This window comes from Caretta caretta, chromosome 5, assembly GCF_965140235.1.
Source record: "Caretta caretta isolate rCarCar2 chromosome 5, rCarCar1.hap1, whole genome shotgun sequence".
NCBI classification, from domain to species: domain Eukaryota; kingdom Metazoa; phylum Chordata; order Testudines; family Cheloniidae; genus Caretta; species Caretta caretta.
In genome coordinates this window covers 18,217,542-18,239,700 of record NC_134210.1, presented here as the reverse complement: position 1 = coordinate 18,239,700, position 22,159 = coordinate 18,217,542, and the positions used below count along the sequence as shown (strand labels likewise).

The 22,159-nt window shown below is 41.1% G+C and overlaps 1 protein-coding gene across 2 annotated transcripts in view; it reads right to left on the bottom strand.

Annotated features, from left to right (window-relative positions):
• Nucleotides 1-22,159, bottom strand: part of DCC (DCC netrin 1 receptor) — a 948,489-nt gene that overhangs the window by 518,055 nt on the left and 408,275 nt on the right. For both annotated transcript variants that reach the window (XM_048850132.2, XM_048850133.2), the window contains exon 3: nt 5,049-5,333. In XM_048850132.2, the coding sequence (XP_048706089.1) occupies nt 5,049-5,333 (285 nt within the window). The remainder of the gene's footprint in view (nt 1-5,048; nt 5,334-22,159) is intronic.

Genomic DNA, 22,159 nt, shown 5'->3' with positions numbered 1-22,159 from the left:
ACAGCTCTTTGGGACAATGTCCTAATTTAAATAGTTGGTGTGGACTAACCAGGTGGCTGCAGGATTCTGTCTCTCTGGCCTCTTCAGACAGTGTTTCCTGCAGTTCCTAACCCTCTTCACGCAAAAAGAAAAGGAGTACTTGTGGCACCTTAGAGACTAACAACAGTATTTCCTGCAGTGCCTAACACTCCAATAATTGTTGGGTGCTGCTTCCTTGGTGGCTCAGGACCCTGCAACAATGAAGCACTGGAATGGGTTACCTAGGGAGGTGGTGGAATCTCCTTCCTTAGAGGTTTTTAAGGTCAGGCTTGACAAAGCCCTGGCTGGGATGATTTAGTTGGAGATTGGTCCTGCTTTGAGCAGGGGGTCGGACTAGATGACCTTCTGAGGTCCCTTCCAACCCTGGTTTCGATGATTCTATGAACCCTGATTATAACCTGCGAATCCTTACACCTTGTTGGGCAGTGCACAAGTTTGCTCCACCCAAGGCAGGAGAATCTCTCTGGGGTGGAGTTGATTATGTTCTTCCTACTTATTATGAAAATCCTATCGGACACACTGACTGCTACAACAACAACAGGTCTGTTATCCATGAAGTAGGGTGACCAGATGTCCTGATTTTATAGGGCAGTCCCAATATTCAAGGCTTTTTCTTATATAGGTGCCTATTACCCCCCAATCCCTGTCCCGATTTTTCACACTTGGTATCTAGTCACCCTACATCGAAGATACAAATGCTGTGAGACCCAATGAATCTCTATGTTTTAGTGGATGTTGTAATCTCTTTCTGGTATACATTCCCTGAACTGAACTGTAAAGATCACTTTTTAAAAAAATCCGATTCTCTGCAATCACCTGTTTCAGATTCCAAAGTCAGAAGGGACCATTGTGGTTATCTAGTCTGACCTCCTATATCACACAGTCCCTGAAAAAATTCCTAGAGTGTAACTGTTAGAAAAACATCCAATCTTGAATTAAAACTATGCCACTGGATAAGTTGTTACAATGGTTAATTATCCTCACTGTTCAAAATGTAAATCGTATTTCCAGTCCAAATTTATCTAGTTTTAACTTCCAGCCATTGCATCATGTCATACCTTTCACTGCTAGACTGAAGGGCCCATTATCCAATATTTTCTCCCTATTTGGATACTGATAGACATGAACCACATCACCCCTTAAATGAAATAGATTGAATAAAAAGGTTAACTCTTTGTGTCTATCACAATAAGTCACATTTTCTAATCTTTTAACTATTCTTGTGGCTCCTCTCGGAACCTTCTCCAATTTATCAACCCCCTTCTTGAACTGTGGGCATCAGAACTGGGAACAATATTCCAGCAGCAGTCACACCAGTGCCAAACACGGAGATAAAATAACCTCTCTACTCCTACATGAGATTCCCCAGTTTATGCATCCCAGGATTAAATTAGCCCTTTTGGCTGCACTATTGCACTGGGAGCTCAGGTTCAGCTGCCTATGCACTACCATCTGCAAATCTTTTTCAGACTCACTGCTTCCCAGGATAGAATTCCCCCATCCTGTAAGTAGGGTCTACTTCCTTTGTAGATATACACATTTACTACATTAAAATGCATATTGTTTGCTTACATCCCACTAACCACTCACTTCAGATTGCTCTGTACCTATCTTCTGCATTATTTACCACTGTTCGAATTTTTAAGTCATCTGTTAATTTTATCTGGGATAATGTTATGTTTTCTTCCAGACCTTGATAAAAATAGTAAATAGCATAGGGCCAGGAACACATCGCAGCAGGGCCCCACCAGAAACACACTGGCTCAGTGATGATTCCCTGTTTACAATTATATTTTGAGACCTATCAGTTAGCCAGTTTTAAATCTATTTAAAGTGTGCCATGTTAATTTTATATCATGCTACTTTTTAAATCAAAATATTGTGCAGTACCCAAGTCAAATGCCTTAAAGAGGTCTAAATATATTATATCAACACTATTAACTTTTATCAGCCAAACTGGTTATCTAATTTAAAAAAAAGGAAATCAACTTAATTTGAGAGGATCTATTTTCCAAAATCCCATATTGATTGGCATTAATTACTACCCCTTTATTCAACAGGGTCCATATCAGCCACTCCATTATCTTGCCTGGGATCTATGTGAGACTGACAGGTCTATAATTATCTGGTCACTCTGTTTACCCTTTTAAAATACTGGCACAAAATTAGCTGTTGTAAGAGCAGAGAATATATAGCAGAGCTAGATCTCTGTCAACAGATGAAATAGAGTGAGATGTAGATGGGTTATCTGGAATTACTGAACAGGTATTATATAAAATCTGGATCATTGAATCATGCCTGTGTATGGTTTAGAATTCCCAATAGGCTCCAATATGAACTGGAGTTCCATCTCAGTGATACCACTTGTATTACATTATGGCCATCTTCATATTTGTGCACATTCTTCTGAGATAAAACCTTATATCTGATAGTATTCATTCTCAGCTCAGGCCTATAATTGACTTCCCAGGCATCATATGTCTGTGTCTGTCCTAAATCCAACATATTCCAGGAAATGTATAACTTTGTGTGTTTGCTTCAGCTTTCTCTGTACAGAACCCTGATCAGAAAAATTGTTCAGAAAGAGGTAAGTAAATTTCCTTCTTCCCTGTGTTGAGTACTTTAAATATATTGTAAATATTTGATTATCTAATGCTGATAATCTGGCCTTCCCGCCCTAAGAAGGAACAATTCTATTTGTGGGGAGGGGCATACATACATGCATGCCTAGAAGAATCAGTATGTTTATGGCCTATTCTTTTCTGCATTGATCCACCATGCTGCACTCTTCTCATGAGACAGGGAACCAGGTGCTGAGGATCAGTTGCCCTGCTGCATTCCAGGGAGGGGAGCAGAGGAAACAGGGCTGATTTTATTATTCAGTTATTTATGGGAGCTTGTCCCCATAATCCTGCTTTTGATGGCGAAATGAAATTGGGTTCCAAGATTGTAATCCACTTGAAATATTTTCAGAGCCATTTCCCTGTCCTAAAAGAGGCTGGAACTACTTATGTCCCTCTCCCAAATAGGCCCTTTCTGGGTCCCAAATAGGGGTCTGGGATTCTGGGTCTCAAGTCCCCAGAATCACAACCCTCTGTTGTATGGGATCCACATGAGCCAGATAGGTCTTGTTCTCTCCTGGATGCCTAATCCTGGTATATCAGTAGGGGGCTGAGGGGTGATTACAGAGGTCACAGCAAGGGGAGGGAGCTGGACATGAAGGCTCCTTACTGCCATTTGCAGCGTCCATACTGTGCCCAGTGCCCTCCATCCACAACTCATGGGGAAGCAGATGGGGAGGAGGTGGCTGTGCTCCACAGTGTGAAGCATGGCCAGGGCCCACGTGCAACCACATCTGGGGTGCTGGCACTTTGACTTCACTCCCATGGCAGAGATTGGGGAACTACTTGCTCTGGAGTCTGTTCTTTTCCAATCCTGCCTGCCTCCTTTCCTGCCAGGGGGAAGGGTATCAAGGTAACCCCTCCTGGACTGAGTTGGGAGGGAGACTGCATCTACCCACAGAACTGGCCCAATATTTCAACAAGACGCTCATGGGGAGGGGCCACAGTCCACACCTTTTGCCTCTTACCTCTTTCAGCCTAGCTCTCTCCCTGAAGCCTTCAGAGCACCAGTGACTGCCCATGCCTCAGAAGAGGAAGCAGAGCTGAGGATACAATTCCTCAAATGGCAAATTATTGAGAATTGTTTATCTAAGAATTTGAAATGGAGTTTGGAATTTCCCTATGAAAAGCTCAGCAGCTGGGAGGGCTGCAACCACTGAGGATGCAGAAAAAAAACTGCAGGGAACTTTAGGAGGTGGTGTATTAACTTGCTACCAGCGAACGTTGGGTTTGAGTCTGCCCCCAAGCTGCAAGCAGTCTGTAATGCATCCAGAGGAGTTGGATTTGGGAGCTATAATCCCAGTCTATCCCATGGGTTTTGCCCTGGCATCAGAATCTAAGATACAGAGAAAGTCTGAATCTCACAAATCCCATTCTGACAGGTTTCAGAGTAACAGCCGTGTTACTCTGTATTTGCAAAAAGAAAAGGAGTACTTGTGGCACCTTAGAAAGCTTATGCTCAAATAAATTGGTTAGTCTCTAAGGTGCCACAAGTACTCCTTTTCTTTTTACAAATCCCATTGGCTCTGCCCATCAAATCAATGGTTTCCAGAGCCATCTACCACTCCCCAAAACAGAGAATAAGCAGAACTCTGTGAGCCATGCCCCTATAAGAGATCCATGCATGGACAGATCCATTCTAATAGTTCAGAAGTAAAATTCCGGCTCTGCCAAACTCAGTGGCAATACTCCAAGTGGCTTCAGTGGGGTCTGGATTTCACTCTGGCAATCCAAGAGACCTGCACTGTGCCCTTTGGCTTAACTAGAAGTCACATATACCTGTGATCATCCAGCAGGAAGGCGTTTCCCAGCAGATTCTAAAAAATATGATGGTTAATGTCTTTGTAGAACTTCACTGGTGTTTGCCTATAGACACACAGCACTATAAGGCAAGGCGTTTCTGCACAGAATCATCCTGCAGAGCAATCTTCTGCTGCTCAATTATATTCATGATAATATTTCTAGAAATAAAGAAGCTGTAGCTAGATGGAAGAATATTGGAGTGATGGAAAACCTGGCAGGCCAAAAGGTACATAGAGTGAGATTTGGATACAGGAATGAATATGGATATAGATACAGGAACATAAACCTTTAACTAAAATTGCATCAGCTCTCAAACCATGGCCTATGGAAATTTGGCTAGTCACATAAGGCCAGCGACTCACCTTTACACCCAGAAGCTTCTAAAGGTCTCCAGGCTCTTCAACATAAAGAACTTGGAAACCTATAGAAGCAACTGAAAAGAAAACTTAACTGCCCCCATTAGGAGTGGCAAGGTGGGTGAGGTAATATCTTTTATTGGACCACTTCAGTTGGTGAAAGACAAGCTTTTGAGCCACTATAATTGGGGCAGCATATAAGGACAATGTAAAAGCATATGGTTCTTACCAGTCAAAACTCTGACTTCTGCTTCATTTCCAGTTCTTGAACTAGCAGGATTTTTTCCAAGGCATCTATAGATCCCACTGTCTCCTGCTTGGATTCTGCTAATCTGTAAAGCTCCAGAGGGCAAGACAGCCACTCGGGTGTCACTCGGGCTCAGGATCAGGTCTTCCAGGTTTTTTTGCCAGTGTACCATCGGCATAGGCTCTCCAACTACTTCACACTTTAACAAAATTGTGTCTCCTGCAAAAGCTGTGACAGATTCTGTCTGGGAAAGAAACCTCAATGGTCCTGCAAGCACAAGGAAAAGAAGCAATTATATAGTCACTGAAAATATAAATTGCGTGCTGTTTCTATGTTGATCTGGATTTGGTTAATCATGCAATCTGAAGAATAAGTGATGTTCAGACAAGTACTTTGAGGCTTCCGTGGCTGCTGAATGACTATCAGTGTGCCACTAATGAGTGTAATTTAAAGAAGAAAATAATAGATGTGTTTATTGACATAAGAAGAGTACCAAATAGCAACCCGTTGCTTACAAACAACTTCAGGAATAACTTTTATCAAAGTACAAACACCATGTTATGCAATACAAACTATTCAGAACAGGATGAAATTCAAAGAACGATGTACTGAAATTAGGTAGGGTTAAGAAACTTTTGTTATTTTTCACAACTTTCCACCTAATGGAATCTTTCTTCCATGCTGCACATCAAACTGTACGACTGACATACCCTCTGAAAGGGTACTATTTGTTGTGTTGAAACAAGGGACGTATATGTGCATGTTATTGCGGGGGGAGGGAGCAACGCCTATATTTAGGCTGCCTACCACTCTTCATTATGAAGGATTCTTGCAGCCTATTTTTGGAGAAGTTCTAACACAGCTGTTGTTTGCAGCAGGTCTTCAAAATTCAATAGGGCCCAAGGCTTTGAGCTAGTCTGTTAAAAAAATCACCACTTCCCCCAAGGAATGCAAATGAACGATTTAAGTATCTTTCAAAGCAATAGTGGCAGCAGCACTGGGAACATATGGGCGCTATCAGAGGTGAACCCGCTCCCTAGACCCGACACATGGCACCAGTAGCTCATTCCACCCCTTCTGGGACAACCACAGTCTCTTGGTAGCAACTAATGTAGTTAGTCCTATATCTGAATTGGTAGCACTCTCTGACTCAGAGTTCAAATTCTGCTGATGTATGATGACAGGGTTACTACAGGGGTAGATACTAGAAATTGTTTGTATCTTTTCCTTAAAAAGAAATTACCTACAAAAATGCACGTTTACCAACCAAAACACCCCCCACCCAATGCCTAATCTGGCATTAGGAAATGGCAGATTTATGGTTGCCAATGCAACATTAATTCTGCCCCCTCATGCATATGAGCATGATACTGTCTTTAATGATATGATCAAACTATTCCCACCCACCCCAAGTACACCAGCCTTATTCCAAGCATGGGATACCAAAACTAAAAAGCCAGATCTGTGAAAAGTCAAGTAGGTGGAAGCTGCAAGAATTGGACCTGGCCTGAGTGATTCAAAGATAATGCCCAGATTATAGGCCTCTATGGTGATGTTATCAATGGCAACAGAAAACTGAGGGAGAAGGGGAGAGGGAATGCTCAGTTGCCAAATGATGACGAGATGTCATGAGAGAAACAAGCTGAAGTTAGGGTTTGGATAGAGGGAGACAGGTCTTTAGCAGAGAGTTAGATCTGTGAACCATCAGTATAAAGATGCTATTTGAAGCCACCCTCATGGATAAGATCATTTAGAAATAGGAGGTAGAGAGAGAAGAGCAGGTGGACAAGCACAGAGCTTCTTGGAGAAGCCTATTGACAAAAGGAGGGAGTGAAGAAAAAAACCCATCAAAAGAGATTTTGAAAGCAAATTGGAGGGGTAGGAGATGACCAGTAAGAGGCAAGAGCCTCAAAAGTCAACAGAGTACAGTACTTCAAAAAGTAGGGGAATGGTCGCTGGTGTCCGAGGCCACCAAGAGTTCAAGGAGAAAGAAAATAAAGGCCCTGGCATTTTGACCAGTAAGAAGTCACTCAAAAGTTCACTGAGTGGGTAGGGCAGAAACTAGTATGGTCTAATAGATGTATTGTTAGAGTTGGATTCAGGAAACCTGGGTTCAATTCCTGTCTCAACCACATTTCCTGTGTGATTGGGGTCAAGTCACGTAATCTACCCATTGTCTCAGTTCACCACCTGAGATATTTCACATGAAGAGGGAGGGCAGGGGTGTGAGGATGAGATCCATTAATGATTGTAAGCTGATCAGATATTATGGTAGCAAGAACTACATATTATTATTATTTATACTTCCATAGTGCCTAGGAACCCCAGTCATGGTCTAGGATCCCATTGTTCTAGGTGCTGTACAAACACACATATAATATACACACATTTAGCTAAATAGTCAAGGATGGAGTTGGAGGAGAGGAACACATGCATCCTTTAACTCAATAATGAATTTTAATGACAGTAACTGCAACCTGTGAAAAGGTTCCTGCATGTTAAAAAAAAGTCATACTGCATATTGTCCAACATGTTTAGTACTTTGTAATCATAATGATCACAGTTAATACATATTTCAAGAGTACTTTGCTCTGAAAAGAGAAAGAACAACTAAACTCTACATGGTAGTTTGGAATTCCACACCACAGGTGAACAGCCATCAGCTGCACCCTTCCATAGTCTACAGAAAGATCAAAAATGCTACATTTCAAATTAAGCTGTTGGCACAGACACAGGATGTAACAGCTTTTCACACACAGCAAAGCTGAAATGAACTAGAAAAGCAGAAGCACTGAACGCTTTCCATTTTAGCTTTGCTTTAAATAAAAAATTAAAAAGTTAAAAGCAACATGAGTGTGGACGGAAAGCTTTTAAAAGCCACTGCTACATCCATGTCAGCAGAAAAGAAGGTTCATGAAAGTTTAAGAGAGCAAAACAAACAAACAAACAAAACCTGTCCATCAAGATAGCATATGACCAAGGCTTTTGTCACAAACAGCTGGCTGTCCTCAAGAGTCCATGCAATAATCCCAAGAGTCTCCATTTTAGGCAAATAAAATAAATAAAATAACTGCAGGACCAAGGCTGATTCTCACTTCGACCTGGCCACCCTAAGTAGTGACTCCAGAACTCCTTAAGAATGTTAGGCATAATACAAACAACCATCACCCTCCATACGTCACAGATTCATTTATTGTAGGAAAGGAGGAACATGCTTCACTTCACCTGGAACCCCTGTGGCACATGCACCTTTCACCAGACACCACACAAACCCCTTCGTGAGTTCTGTGTGGGAATCCAGACCCAGAAGTTTGGGGTGGGGTTAGAGAGAGAGGAGGGTCGGAGGTCTTCCTTCCAAGCCCATACGCAAAGCAGTGCAAGTGACTGCAGACTTTCCACTCCTGCTGTGGAAAAAGTCCTTCTAAACAAGGGTGTACTGGGGACAGTGGTGGTGGTGGTAGCTGAGAGAGATATGCCTATTTCAGTGGTGAATTTGGCTCTTGTCAAGGTTCCTTCCCCACTCTGAACTCTAGGGTACAGATGTGGGGACCTGCATGAAAACCCCCTAAGCTTATTTTTACCAGCTTAGGTTAAAACTTCCCCAAGGTACAAACTATTTTACCTTTTGCCCTTGGAATTTATTGCTCCCACCACCAAGAGTCTCACAAATATATAACCAGGAAAGAGCCCGCTTGGAAACGTCTTTCCCCCCAAAATCCTCCCAAGCTCGACACCGCCTTTCCTGGGAAAGGCTTGATAAAAATCCTCACCAATTTGCATAGGTGAATACAGACCCAAACCCTTGGATCTTAAGAACAATGAAAAAAATCAGGTTCTTAAAAGAAGAATTTTAATTGAAGAAAAAGTAAAATCAGGATGGTAAATACCTTACAGGGTAATCAGATTCAAAACATAGAGAATCCCTCTAGGCAAAACCTTAAGTTACAAAAAGACACAAAAACAGGAATATACATTTCATTCAGCACAGCTTATTTTATCAGCCATTTAAACAAAACAGAATCTAACGCATATCTAGCTAGATTACTTACTAAGTTCTAAGACTCCATTCCTTCTCTGATCCCAGCAAAAGCATCACACAGACAGAGAGAACCTTTGTCTCTCCCCCACCCTCCAGTTTTGAAAGTATCTTGTCTCCTCATTGGTCATTTTGGTCAGATGCCAGAGAGGTTATCCTAGCTTCTTAACCCTTTACAGGTGAAAGGGTTTTTCCTCTGGCCAGGAGGGATTTAAAGGTGTTTACCCTTCCCTTTATATTTATGACAGCTCTACTGTATATAACACACACATTGTTTCAACTCATGGAAAAGATGGAGAAAGACACTATAGTTAGGATTTTCAAGAGTGCCTAAGTGATTTAAAAGCACAAGACTTTGTGACCCCCAATGGGACTTGTGCTCCTAAGCTACATAGGTGCTTTTGAAATTCTACCCTGTAGATGGCTACAGATTGGTGCAGTGTGGTATAAGGATTTTATCAGTCACAGATTGGATGGCCATGTTACGTTTGCGAGGCAAAGTCACTAGTTATGCACTCGGCCCAAAGCACCACCACTTGACACCACCATACATTCTATATATACCACTTGTGTTACAGAAAAGACATTTTAGGCATGTTTTAGAGAGTTTTAAAACATTATTTGGACTTTTCATTTTTTCTAAGGTCAGGTACCTTCATTCTCAGCCCAAGCATTCAGAACACAGAGAGAGCCATAAAAAAAAAGTTTCAAAATAACCTACCATAGGCTTTTTGTATATATATAAAATGTCACGGTTTTAAATTCTGATCTCCTGGGTCCTTGCAGGGCTAGAAGCATGTGCTGTTCCACTGGAAAGCAGGGACCTTCTCTTTTCCAGTGGTTATGTACAATGCTCCTGTTTATAGGTCTCCGGGATCCCACTATAGCACACCCCAATGCTGTCACTGGTCCAGGACTACATATTGCCTGGCAAAGGCCTCAAGTCTGTACAGTTTTTATGGTGAAATTCAACAACATTATTAGGCTTTTTTTTTAATTATTATTAAGATAGTTCTTTTGAAGCTGCTCAGAAGCCTGGAATGTTGTATGCTGGTTCGGGGAGAGGACTAATGAGTAGATACTGAGACAGTCAAAACATTTATCACATGGTCAGCAACTTATCACAATGTTTTCCCCGCACCTAAAGTATTTTAAATATTAGTAGCCCCAGACACAATCCTCATTACAGTACTGACATCTGGTTCAAATGCTTTAGTCTGGCGTTGATTCCCTTGCATAGTTATACTAGTTTTAAGACAACCATAAAAATAAACCACTTCATAGTTCAGGTTCATGCCATCTATGGCTTTGAATGCACTGGGCTAGCTGCCTTTCACCCACTGTCTCAGAGCATTACACCCAGACCTGCTTTTTTAATTCTAATCTGAAAATGACATGCAGGTCTGATTTGCCCTGCAGCCTGGTTGGCAGCCTATCAGGATCCCCATCTTTCCCTATAGAAGGTCTAATTATTAAGTAATTAAAGTTCATTTAATAAAAAGGCTTATCATTTGGGGGACAGACCTTGGGGTCTGGAGCATGCTTAGCTATTAAATATTCAGCAATTTAGTAACAGTCAGTAAAATCCCATGAATGAGAGCTGCTTTAAGTGTTTTGTTTGTTTCAGATTAATGTCTGCAAGGTTACATAACATCAAGGCAAGACCCTTTTTTCCACTTTCAATGCACACAGTAGCTGAAGGGCAGGGAACCAAGTTAATGAAAAGGAGCTATATGCTTCTGTTAGGTTCAGGCAGCACCAAAGGAAGAGAGATCTTCCATAAACCTCTTCCTAATTAACTCTCCCTTATTTTTATTGTTTTCATTTTGTTTTTTTTAATCTTTCCTTTCCCATATTTTTATTCTACTTCATCAGAAAAACTCTCCACACTAGCTGAGCCAGGGAGTCAACATCAAAGAAAGGGGGAGAAAAGTATCAGCAAGTATTGAGTATTCATGGCTTGCAGCCAGACTTATTTGGGCTGTAATACTGTATAAATCTCACACACTAAGCTGGGTCAGGATTGGACAGTACTTGTACAAGGACCTTAAAGGATAAGTCATGACAATTCTTGCCTGTAAGTGGAACTCTTCTATTGGGATTGTGCTGAATCAGGGTGACAGAGTAGTGTTTGGTGGCACTGAGTTGCTGGAGATGCTGTCTTTTAAGAAGAGATGTAAAAATGAGGTTTTGGTCACTTATGGTCATCACAGAACCAATGACAGGGTTCCCCATCCACCAACAGTGAATGTTTTTGGCTCAGACACTAAAGTTAAGACCCTAATTCCCCTTAGGGCAATTTCTTTCTATCCAACTAAAATAACTTCTCGTCTCTGCAGTTTCAGAGGGCTACGGGATTCCTTTTTCCTTCCTCTCCTAAATGGTTGTGAAGTATTGCTGTGCACCACACAGTTAAATAACGGATGTGTTCCTTCCAAAATGTTGCTGCATTTTAGGGGTTGGTGAAGAAAATGGGGCCCTAAATGCTTTGGTGGAATTCTAGCTTGGGGTGAATGAATGAAAACATTTGATGGAGTGGCACTTCAGTTTGCTGAGGCAGTATGCAAAAGAAATGTTACAAAAGAACATGTATTTTAGCATATGGTTAAATAAAGGTAATTTTGTGCTAGGGTTAATTTGTATCATCATCATCTAAATGGTTCTTTTCTTGTTACAAATCACACCTTGGGAAATTGGCGGCAGTAAACCACAGTAGAGGTAGTAACATTGATGAAAAGCTTCTGGTAAAGCTATATAATTTAGATTTCTGATTTAGAAGAACCTACTGGGAGAAAATTGAAGTTAATGATATACATTTAAAAATACTTTTATAATGGAAAGCCAACCAGAGAAGATGCCTCAACCACTACAATAGAGCTATTCTGAGTCCCTTTTGTCAACCTAATTAGAAAGATTCACCAAGCTTTTAAGTTGTTCAACTTAATGCATCTTAATAGGATATTTTATGCCTATGCAATTACACCTAAAACTTAAGCACTTATGGTTTTCAAAAAAGAAAACTTGACCAGCCAGTGACAAAGGACAATGAATGGGGAAAACAGCAAAGGCTGGAAAGTGAGGGTACAGCTACACCACAGGTGAAGGTGTAACTGTAGGGCAGATGTGCACCCCAGTGAACCCTGGGTATGTACTTGGGTTGCTTGCCCATACTGAAACCCATGCCACCATGTCTTCACTATTATTGTTAAACATGCTAATTAGATTAAAAATAGTGCAGATGTGCCTACCCCTGTTACAATTATACCTTAATTTGTGGTGCAAATGTACCCTGAATGGCTCAAGAGCAGAGCAGGCCAGGGCTAGGAGAAACAAAGGAAGCTGGTGAAACAGTCATCTCTGCTCTGTTTAAAACTACACTCCCAGATACATCTGATGAAGTGAGCTGTAGCTCACGAAAGCTTATGCTCAAATAAATTGGTTAGTCTCTAAGGTGCTACAAGTACTCCTTTTCTTTTTGCGAATACAGACTAACACGGCTGTTACTCTGAAACTCCCAGGGGAGGAAACGTTGAACCAATGTTCAAGTTTTTGCTTAATGACATTCAAAGCCTTTCATTCTGACAGGTTCCTGATGTTTCAAGTAATATGTTTTGAAAGCCCCCTGGAGCAGCCCTTAAAGCTTTCTAAACCAGGTGTGCCAATGTAAAGCAGAGGAGATATGATTCTTCAACTAGTTCCACAACCTCAATTCCCAGCTAGCGCCTTTTCTTTCTAACATATTCTATTCAGGTCCTTATATCACCCCCATCACCATGCTATTCAGGGCACCAGGAAGTATCTTTCCAGCTTTTCAGCTAGGCTAGCCATGAGTACTCAGCCATATTTATAAAACCAAACCAAAATGAACACTCTACAGTAATGACAGGTTTCAGAGTAGCAGCCATGTTTGTCTGTATTCGCAAAAAGAAAAGGAGTACTTGTGGCACCTTAGAGACTAACAAATTTATTTGAGCATAAGCTTTCGTGAGCTACAGCTCACTTCATCGGATGCATTCAGTGGAAAATACAGTGGGGAGATTTATATACATAGAGAACATGAAACAATGGGTGTTACCATACACACTGTAACCAGAGTGATCACTTAAGGTGAGCTATTACCAGCAGGAGAGCAGGGGTGGGGGAAACCTTTTGTAGTGATAATCAAGGTGGGCCATTTCCAGCAGTTGACAAGAATGTCTGAAGAACAGTGCGGGGTGGGGAGGGAATAAACATAGGGAAATAGTTTTACTTTGTGTAATGACCCATCCGCCCCCAGTCTCTATTCACTACAAAAGGTTTCCCCCACCCCCGCTCTCCTGCTGGTAACAGCTCACCTTAAGTGATCACTCTCCTTACAGTGTGTATGGTAACACCCATTGTTTCATGTTCTCTGTGTATATAAATCTCCCCACTGTATTTTCCACTGAATGCATCCGATGAAGTGAGCTGTAGCTCACGAAAGCTTATGCTCAAATAAATTTGTTAGTCTCTAAGGTGCCACAAGTTCTCCTTTTCTTTTTACTCTACAGTAATAAAGTGTGCATGGAATTTCCTACAGTTAAGATTGGGTAGGTATGTTTCCATGCATTAGCACTAAAACACATGGAAATCACAAGGTAAGGTACCTTTTTACACCAAACACAATTCTTCAATCTCAACTCTTTGCATCTGCACCAACAGACTGAAACGCTCTCCAACACACATTCTATGTGGAGTATATCAAACTGAATGCACATACGAAAAATCTTCAAATCACACCATTATACACAGCTTTAGCTCTCTTGTTAATGTGTTCTATAACATAGTACTATATCCATGAAGTGGTGAATATGCATACTTTTCAGTACTAATTGACTGGCTTTACTTAATAATATGTGCTGCCAAAAATCCAATTTTTGAAAGTCAGAATGTAAATATAAAGTAGAAGATTGATTTTGTGTGGAAAATGTCTTGTTTTCAAAAACAACTTTAAATTCTTTCTCTGGAGGTATGGTATACAGATAAGTTTCCTTGTACTCCCCTTTCTGCCTGTATCTACCTATTGTCTCTTGTCTCATACTTAGTTTGTAAGTCCTTTTTGTGGCAGGAACCATCATTTTTGTGTGTTTGTACAGTACCTAGCAAACTGAGATCACAGTCCATGACTGAGGAAATAAGAACAACAATTCATAATATAAAATTGTAATTTTACAATAATTGTTACCTTGTTCATTATGTATCATTGAAAGGTCAAAGCTACTGTTGCCCATTGCAGTGTGATTTTTAGATCTTTCGATGTGTTCTTTGAAGTGTAATAGAATTGTTAAATTGAAAGCGAGTATGTTAGAGAAGTTATGATGACAAGAATGGGTTAATACTTGGAGATGAACATTCTGCTGGATGTGAATGTTGACTTGAACACAGAGCTATGCAAATAACTGATTCTTCAGTTTGACAGACACAGCCGTGAAATAGTTTGGTCATTTTCAGTGAAAAATGTACTGACCAAAAGAACTTCTCCCAGCTCTACCGAAGCATGATTCCCTTGCTTTCTGGTGGTGGTGTGTGGAATGACACATAAGCAAACTTAACTCTAATTTAACAGCATTGTTGGCAAGGGAGCCACAACTTAAGCATAAAGATAAATCAATAGAAGGATCAAAGCCAATAGAATAGCATGGCCTACTAGCCCAACACATGCCTAGCGAGGCTGCATTTGCTTGCTGTACAGCAGGCTGACTTGTAGGACCAAATTTTGAAAGTGATCATAAAAATAGCCTCAATGTTTGCATGTGCAATCAAATGTATGTGCCAATTTCAAGCAGTAACCCATCTAACTACCTGATCTGTGGGCAAAGTCAAGTAATCAGATGTCTAAATCTAGTATTTGCCTTCACAATTAATTGGACCCAAAATTGTGCCTGCAAAAATGAAAACCATTAAAAATTATGCTCAACTCAAATGAAAAATAACAGCTGACGAGAATTGCAGAGATACTCAGAGGAAGGAGGTGAATGCTTGTACAGAAGCTCCTAAAAGCATTATGATTCACCAATCCTTTTTCTCCTCTGTGCTGTATCTGTGCAGCTCACAGAAAATTTATTTCCTAGGGCTGGATTAACTCAGTCTTGGTCCTTTTCAAAGCATTCAATGGCCTGGACCCAACATATCTAAAAGATCACCTAAAACACTATGACAAGGGCTGGGGTCAACAGCTTTTCTCCTGTGGCACAATGGAACTCTACAATACATCCTACATCTATGTAGGAGACAGACCTTTTTCAGAGGATGGTCCCAGACTGTCACAAACCATCATAAAGCTCACCTGCCACTCCAAATTCAAGGCACTCTTCTTCAATTTTGTGTTCTCTAACATAAAAACAGCAGTTTGTACATAAAGGAAACAAAAAATTCTACATAGGTTGTACACACAATTCTCTCCCTGGTGATAGGATGAGAGAGAGAACAAACTACACATGAGAGATATCAGCCACGTCATTTAATGTACTATGGAAGGTATCCAGATTCCACAATGATGAAAGTGGTACAAGAACCTACATAGTATAGAATATAAAAGCACTCTTCCCATATATGGCCCCAGTAGATGAAATGAACTGATTGTTGTTTTATGAGGCCCACTTTAAAATGCTTCCTTAGCTGACACAATGTCAGCCATCCTAGGAAGACCCCACCCACTTCTTTACAGCATCCAGTGACACACTGGTTTTACCTGAACATATTTTTCCATGAGCCTGATTGTTATTTATGGCAGCTGGACTGAGTGGTACCTATGACTCCACCACTAGGGAAAAGGCAATCTTTTGAATTCCAGAGAGCCTACTAAGTGGCTATCCCCTTATCATAGAAAGAAGCCACTTTAGAGGTGGCTAACAGCAGCCACAGATACTACGACAGGTAGATAGGAGCCTAGACTTCTGAACTCAGAAGCCAGACTGTAAGATGGTGGCAGACTCCAACACCATATATATAGGAAATAAGGTTTTTCGAGGCAGTGATTTTAAAATCCTGTATTAGGAATCAAGGTAACTGCTGCTAAAGCATGCTGGCAGGTGCCTCCATGTAACTCTAGTGAGAATATTGTGATACTCTGTGTCCTAAAGTGACACTCTGCCCCTCATATTCACCATGGTGATATAATTATGGTATGTTTTGTACAAAATATGTGTAACCCACACACCTTCTAGGTGTGATGTTGTGTCCCATCTAGTGGCACTGAGACCACTTAGAGAGAGGGAGAAAAAATGAGTCTTCTCTACAGCCTTAGCTAACAGGCAGTTGACTTTTAGCTTATGTTGTAGAGGCTCATGCACTAAGCTCCCAGAGGTCCACTTTTTGACCCTGTCTGTCAATGACCGGGGTCTATCGGCATTACATATGCCTTGTGAGGTAATTTAAAAGTCTTGATCTACTGAACATTAATATCACGTTGGATTGTATGTACTATCACTGTATGTGAAATTATGAAGTTTGGCTGTGTATGTGTTGCTGAAATATGTTGTGAGGCTGGAAACACCCACAAGCAGCCTTTCAGGTACAACAATAAAAAGGCCAAACAATGTTGATGGCTTATTGAGGAGAATACAAACCCTCACAAGGATTACCCCCAGGAACTGTGAACAATGGAAACCTCTCAGAGATAGCACAGACCCAAAGGAGACTGGTTGACTCAGGTCACAGAAAAAGATGTTTCCAGCAAGTTGGAAGAAGATACAAAAGGGGGAAGTGACATCACTGCTTGGCCTCACTCCCCCTACAACACAGCACATGAGAACACCTAAGGAATAAAGACAGAACAGGGAAGGGGGGTTCCAAGCGGGAAAGAAGAAAGCCTGCCTGCATATGGAAGCTTGGTGGACTGTGTGTACTATCTAACAGGGTGAGAAACTACTTGATTCAAATCCTATCCAGTTTAGAGAACTTAGATTGCATTTTTGTTTTATTTCTTATGGTAATCTTCTTTGATCTGTATGCTATTACTTATATGCACTTAAAATCTATCTTTCTGTATTTAATAAATTTGTTTTATATTTTTTACCTAAAACTTTGATAGAAGTGCTTAGGGAATCTGCTCAGTAACAACAACTGGTGCATGGTCTTCTCCACTTTGAGGGAGGGACGGATAGGATAATAAATTTATACTGGCCAGACTTTTGACTGGGACAAGATGGTACAGCTCTGGGGTCCTAGGCTGTGGAGCTGGGGAGAAGCCTTCAGGTAACTGCAGCTGGGTGTGGAAAGGTTTGTATGAGCGCAGGACGGGGAGTGGTCTGCAGCTTGTCACAGAAGCACAGTGTGAGAGGGGGAGCCCAAGCTGATGAGACAAATGGCTTGGGGTACCCCAGTTCCAGGTTACACCCCAGGGGAGGACGGCATCACAAATATAACCTATTTTAGATACTTATATAAGATCCAAGTGCCTCACAGTCTTTAACACTGTCAAGGTTCCTTCCCCACTCTGAATTCTAGGGTACAGATGTAGGGACCTGCATGAAAGACCCCCTAAGCTTATTCTTACCAGCTTAGGTTAAAACTTCCCCAAGGTACAAACTTTGCCTTGTCCTTGAACCCTATGCTGCCACCACCAAGCGTGTTAAACAAAGAACAGGGAAAGAGCCCACTTGGAGACGTCTTCCCCCCTTTTTCCATACAAGCCCTACACCCCCTTTCCTGGGGAAGGCTTGATAAAAATCCTCACCAATTTGCATAGGTGAATACAGACCCAAACCCTTTGATCTTAAGAACAATGAAAAAAAAATTAGGTTCTTAAAAGAAGAATTTTAATTAAAGAAAAAGTAAAAGAATCACCTCTGTAAAATCAGGATGGTAATCAGATTAAAAACATAGAGAATCCCTTTAGGCAAAACTTTAAGTTACTAAAAGACACAAAAACAGGAATATACATTCCATTCAGCACAGCTATTTTACCAGCCATTAAACAAAAGAAAATCTAACGCATTTCAAGCTAGATTGCTTACTAACTTTTTACAGGAGTTCTGAAGAGCAGTCCTGATCTGTTCCCGGCAAAAGCATCACACAGACAGACAGACCCTTTGTTCCCCCCGCCTCTCCAGCTTTGAAAGTAACCTGTCTCCTCAATGGTCATTTCGGTCAGGTGCCAGCGAGGTTATTTTAGCTTCTTAACCCTTTACAGGTGAAAGGGTTTTGCCTCTGGCCAGGAGGGATTTTATAGTTCTGTATACAGAAAGGTGGTTACCCTTCCCTTTATATTTATGACAAACACATTTATACTGAAGACATTTCTGAGAAGCAGGCCAGTGTTATTACCCCCATTTTGGGGAACTGAGGCAGAGATGGACTAAAGGTAAAATTTTCTAGCGGCAACTTAGGTACTTAGGAGTTCCACTAAGGGCTTTTCTACACTACAAAGTTAAGTAGACATGAGGCAACTTACGTCGACCTAACTTTTGGGGAAATCTTGACAGAAACTTTACAGGTGGAAAGGAAGCTTAGGTTCATGTTGTGGAGTTAGTTTTCAGCTATAGATAATAAAATAAAAACAGAACCCAGAAGGAGATAAGTTTGGACTCCAATTCAGGTCTATGCACTCTGCCAAGAATGGGGTGGGCATTCAACTAGTTCACACAGACGTTACCATTTGGCAACAAACATTACAGAAGTTACCATTTGGCAACAAACCCTGGATCCATCAGTCTAAGGACATCAATTACTTTCAGACACTCAATTTTTCCCCCATTTAAAAAATATTTGAACAGATACTCTTTATGTTCAATATTTGCCCGCCAAAAAGTCTCCTATTATTATGCTATTCTGATGTTCCCTTAGTTAGTGCCTCTTTGTTTTGCCATCCCAGAATGAGTAATATTGCTTTCTGCCAAGAGAGCAAAAGAAGTTTAAATGTTTTCAACCAGCTTCATCCCCAAAAACAAAGCATTTGGACTCACTTCAGAGGAATCAAACTGTTTTCAATCCAGGCATCTGAGGGTAAAGTGAGATGTCATTTCTGCAATTTGCATTTCACACTCTATTACTGAATTAGGAGCCTATTACTGCATTTCTGCTATAATGCCACTAAATCTTTTTCAGTAGATTCTTTCAGTAGAATTTCACCTTGGATATTTAGGGGGTCAAAATGCCATAAGGTTTGCATATTATATATCATAAGCCCACATGACATCTCTACAGTTGAGTTCCACCTGGGTTTGAATCACTTTGAGCATAGCTATTTGTCATCCACACTAGCTGAACTGTTAATTTTCAGTGACAATACACCTGTGGGGAAACAGGAAATATTACCCTTATTTTTTTTAATCCACTGACAAACCCACATACTGCTTTGTCCCTGCTCAGACAGAAATCAGAGGGTACAAATCTCTTCATCTTCCTTTCAGCACTTCTTGCCAAGGTGCTAGTGACTTGCAGCCAGTAAATGGAGTAGGCTTCCTGCCAATCACCAATGGAACAATTTCATCTGCTTCTCAAAACAGGAAGTCAGCAAGAAAAAGTAACAGGCCTGTCACTGCTGAGGGATCTAGAAGGAGCCATATTTCAAAATCTCTTATTAAAAACAATAAAAATGGAGTCTTTGTCATCCACATGCCATGCATTGGTAGTACATGTGTCATAAACAATGTAGTTTATTAAATTCAAAAGTAAGCAGTTTGGAGCAGGGACGTTGTTTTTATAAGTGTTTGTACAGTGACCAGCACAATGGAGTGGGATCTCTCAGTGTTATTACAAAAGAAATAATTAATAATCCATATATTTATTCTTCCCCGTAGTCAAACTATTTAGTTTCTCAATCACTTTGAAGAGACCTTTGGAGAATTTAAAATTCCTTTGGCAAAACCATAAAAGCGCTTTCCTAGATCACTGACATCTTCACCTCTACTTGAGCTGAATAGCTCACAATTGTCTGCCATTAGGATGCCTGAGAGATTCCTTGAGCAATGTTGAAGGAAATCCCTAATGCTCTGTTATGGAAACAGAGTGATATCATGCTCTGGGTAAAGAGATGGTGTATAATATGTCTTGGCCTCTGAGGATGAGCAATTGCTCCTAGACCCTCACAATTGTATTCTGCTGCACAGGAGACCTACAGCATTTCCATTGGGCAGCAGCTGCCACAAACAAAACTCTGTCGAATGAAGGGCTCAAAGCTCAGGCAACCCACTACCCTAACGGATTCTTCATTGTGAGACAGTGATAGTGAGCCCAGCAAATGTAACAAAGGTCAGTGTGATTTGTGTAAAACTAACACATCTGTATCAGCAAATCCTTTTCATCATGGCTTATGAATCCAGCTCTATATTTTGGAGCTGAAGCTTTTAGAAATCTCAACAGCTGTCTAATGTGACATGACCAGTAGTTTATTCCTTAGTGATATCATGAGGTATTCCTAATATGACAGACCAGTTCTGACATGCTGAAGGTCAAACTGTTCAGTCAGAGGATTGACTTCTGTCATAACCAGCAAACACATTGCGTTTAGACTAGACTACAGGGCAGAAAATGCTTATGTACATTACCTTTCCAACCTCTAGCTTGTAGCATGGACCATCCATTTTCAATTTTTGGAAAGTGCTTAGATCCAAAACACACCAAAGATAAAAAACAGTATAGCATGCTGCTGCTGCATATCCTCCACTCTCTACAGTAAGAAGAAAAGGAGTACTTGTGCACCTTAGAGACTAACCAATTTATTTGAGCATGAGCTTTCGTGAGCTACAGCTCACTTCATCGGCCCGATGAAGTGAGCTGTAGCTCACGAAAGCTCATGCTCAAATAAATTGGTTAGTCTCTAAGGTGCCACAAGTACTCCTTTTCTTTTTGCGAATACAGACTAACACGGCTGTTACTCTGAAACTCTCTACAGTGGCTTTCTACTGAATATTGAATCAAGTTCAAGGCTTCAGCCCTTATTTCAAGCCAGATAGGGTTTGTCTAGGGAGCAATTAAACACCCGCAGCTGGCACGAGTCATCTGGGCTTGCAAGGCTTGGGATACAGGAATGTTTAATTGTAGTGTAGACTTTCTGGCTGGAGCTGGAGCCCAGGCTCTGGGACCTTTCAGGATATAGAACTTTCTTAGGTGCTTCTCCCAGATTGTTGAATACAATTCCACAAGAATTAAGGACTGTCACAAATCTCACCACCTTCCTCTCCAAGTGCAAGGCACACTTCTTTGATCTGCCTTCTCTAACAAACGCGGAGCTGTGGGTACATATTAAAACAAAACTAAAAAACACACAACAGCAGCAAGAGACCCTCCCAAAACACTCTACACTACAAACATGATTCTTCTCATGGGGAGAGGATCAGAGAGAGAACAAACCACATGTGACAGATGTCAGCGATGTTGCTTCAACTGCTGGGAGGGTGCTCTGATGCTACAGTGATGAGGGTGGCATAATTCTATATAAAACAGAAAACACTTTTCCACCAAATTAAGCTGAGTTTGAACAAGCGTTGACTGTCATAATTATAGTGTTAGTTTTACCAATTATTACTACCTTCATTTTGAGCCCAATTCTGTGTTGAGCACCCTTAACTCCCACTTACTTCAATGGGCACTAACTTCAACAGACATTAAGGATGGCAATGTTTTGCCACTTTGGACCCATTGTTTGTTTATTTACAGCAGGGTACAAAGCTCATTGCTTTCCAAACATTCAAGAAGGATGGCTCAGAGCTCACAGTCTGAGCAGACAGACAAGCTGGCCGATATCAGGGTAAGGGGAACAGCCATGGGCAATCTATATAGGTCTCCTTGTTTCACAATAAGCAGCATGACAGAAATGGTTTTTTAAGAGGGACTTAAAGATGGACAGGGTAAAAGTCATGTGGATGAGGTCAGGGAGGTGACACCAAGCATAGAGGCCCGTGTGGAAGAAGGTACAGAGATGATTGTGCATGAAGCTGTCAAACAAGTAAATAAGGCTGGGGACACTGGTGGAGCAGAGGGGAAAGGGGATAATACAAAGTGAGAATTCCTGCCCAGTAATGTCGATTATAATTGAATTACTATCAGGTAATGCTTTTAGCACTTTGGTTCAACATAGTTCCACTGTTCACATCTG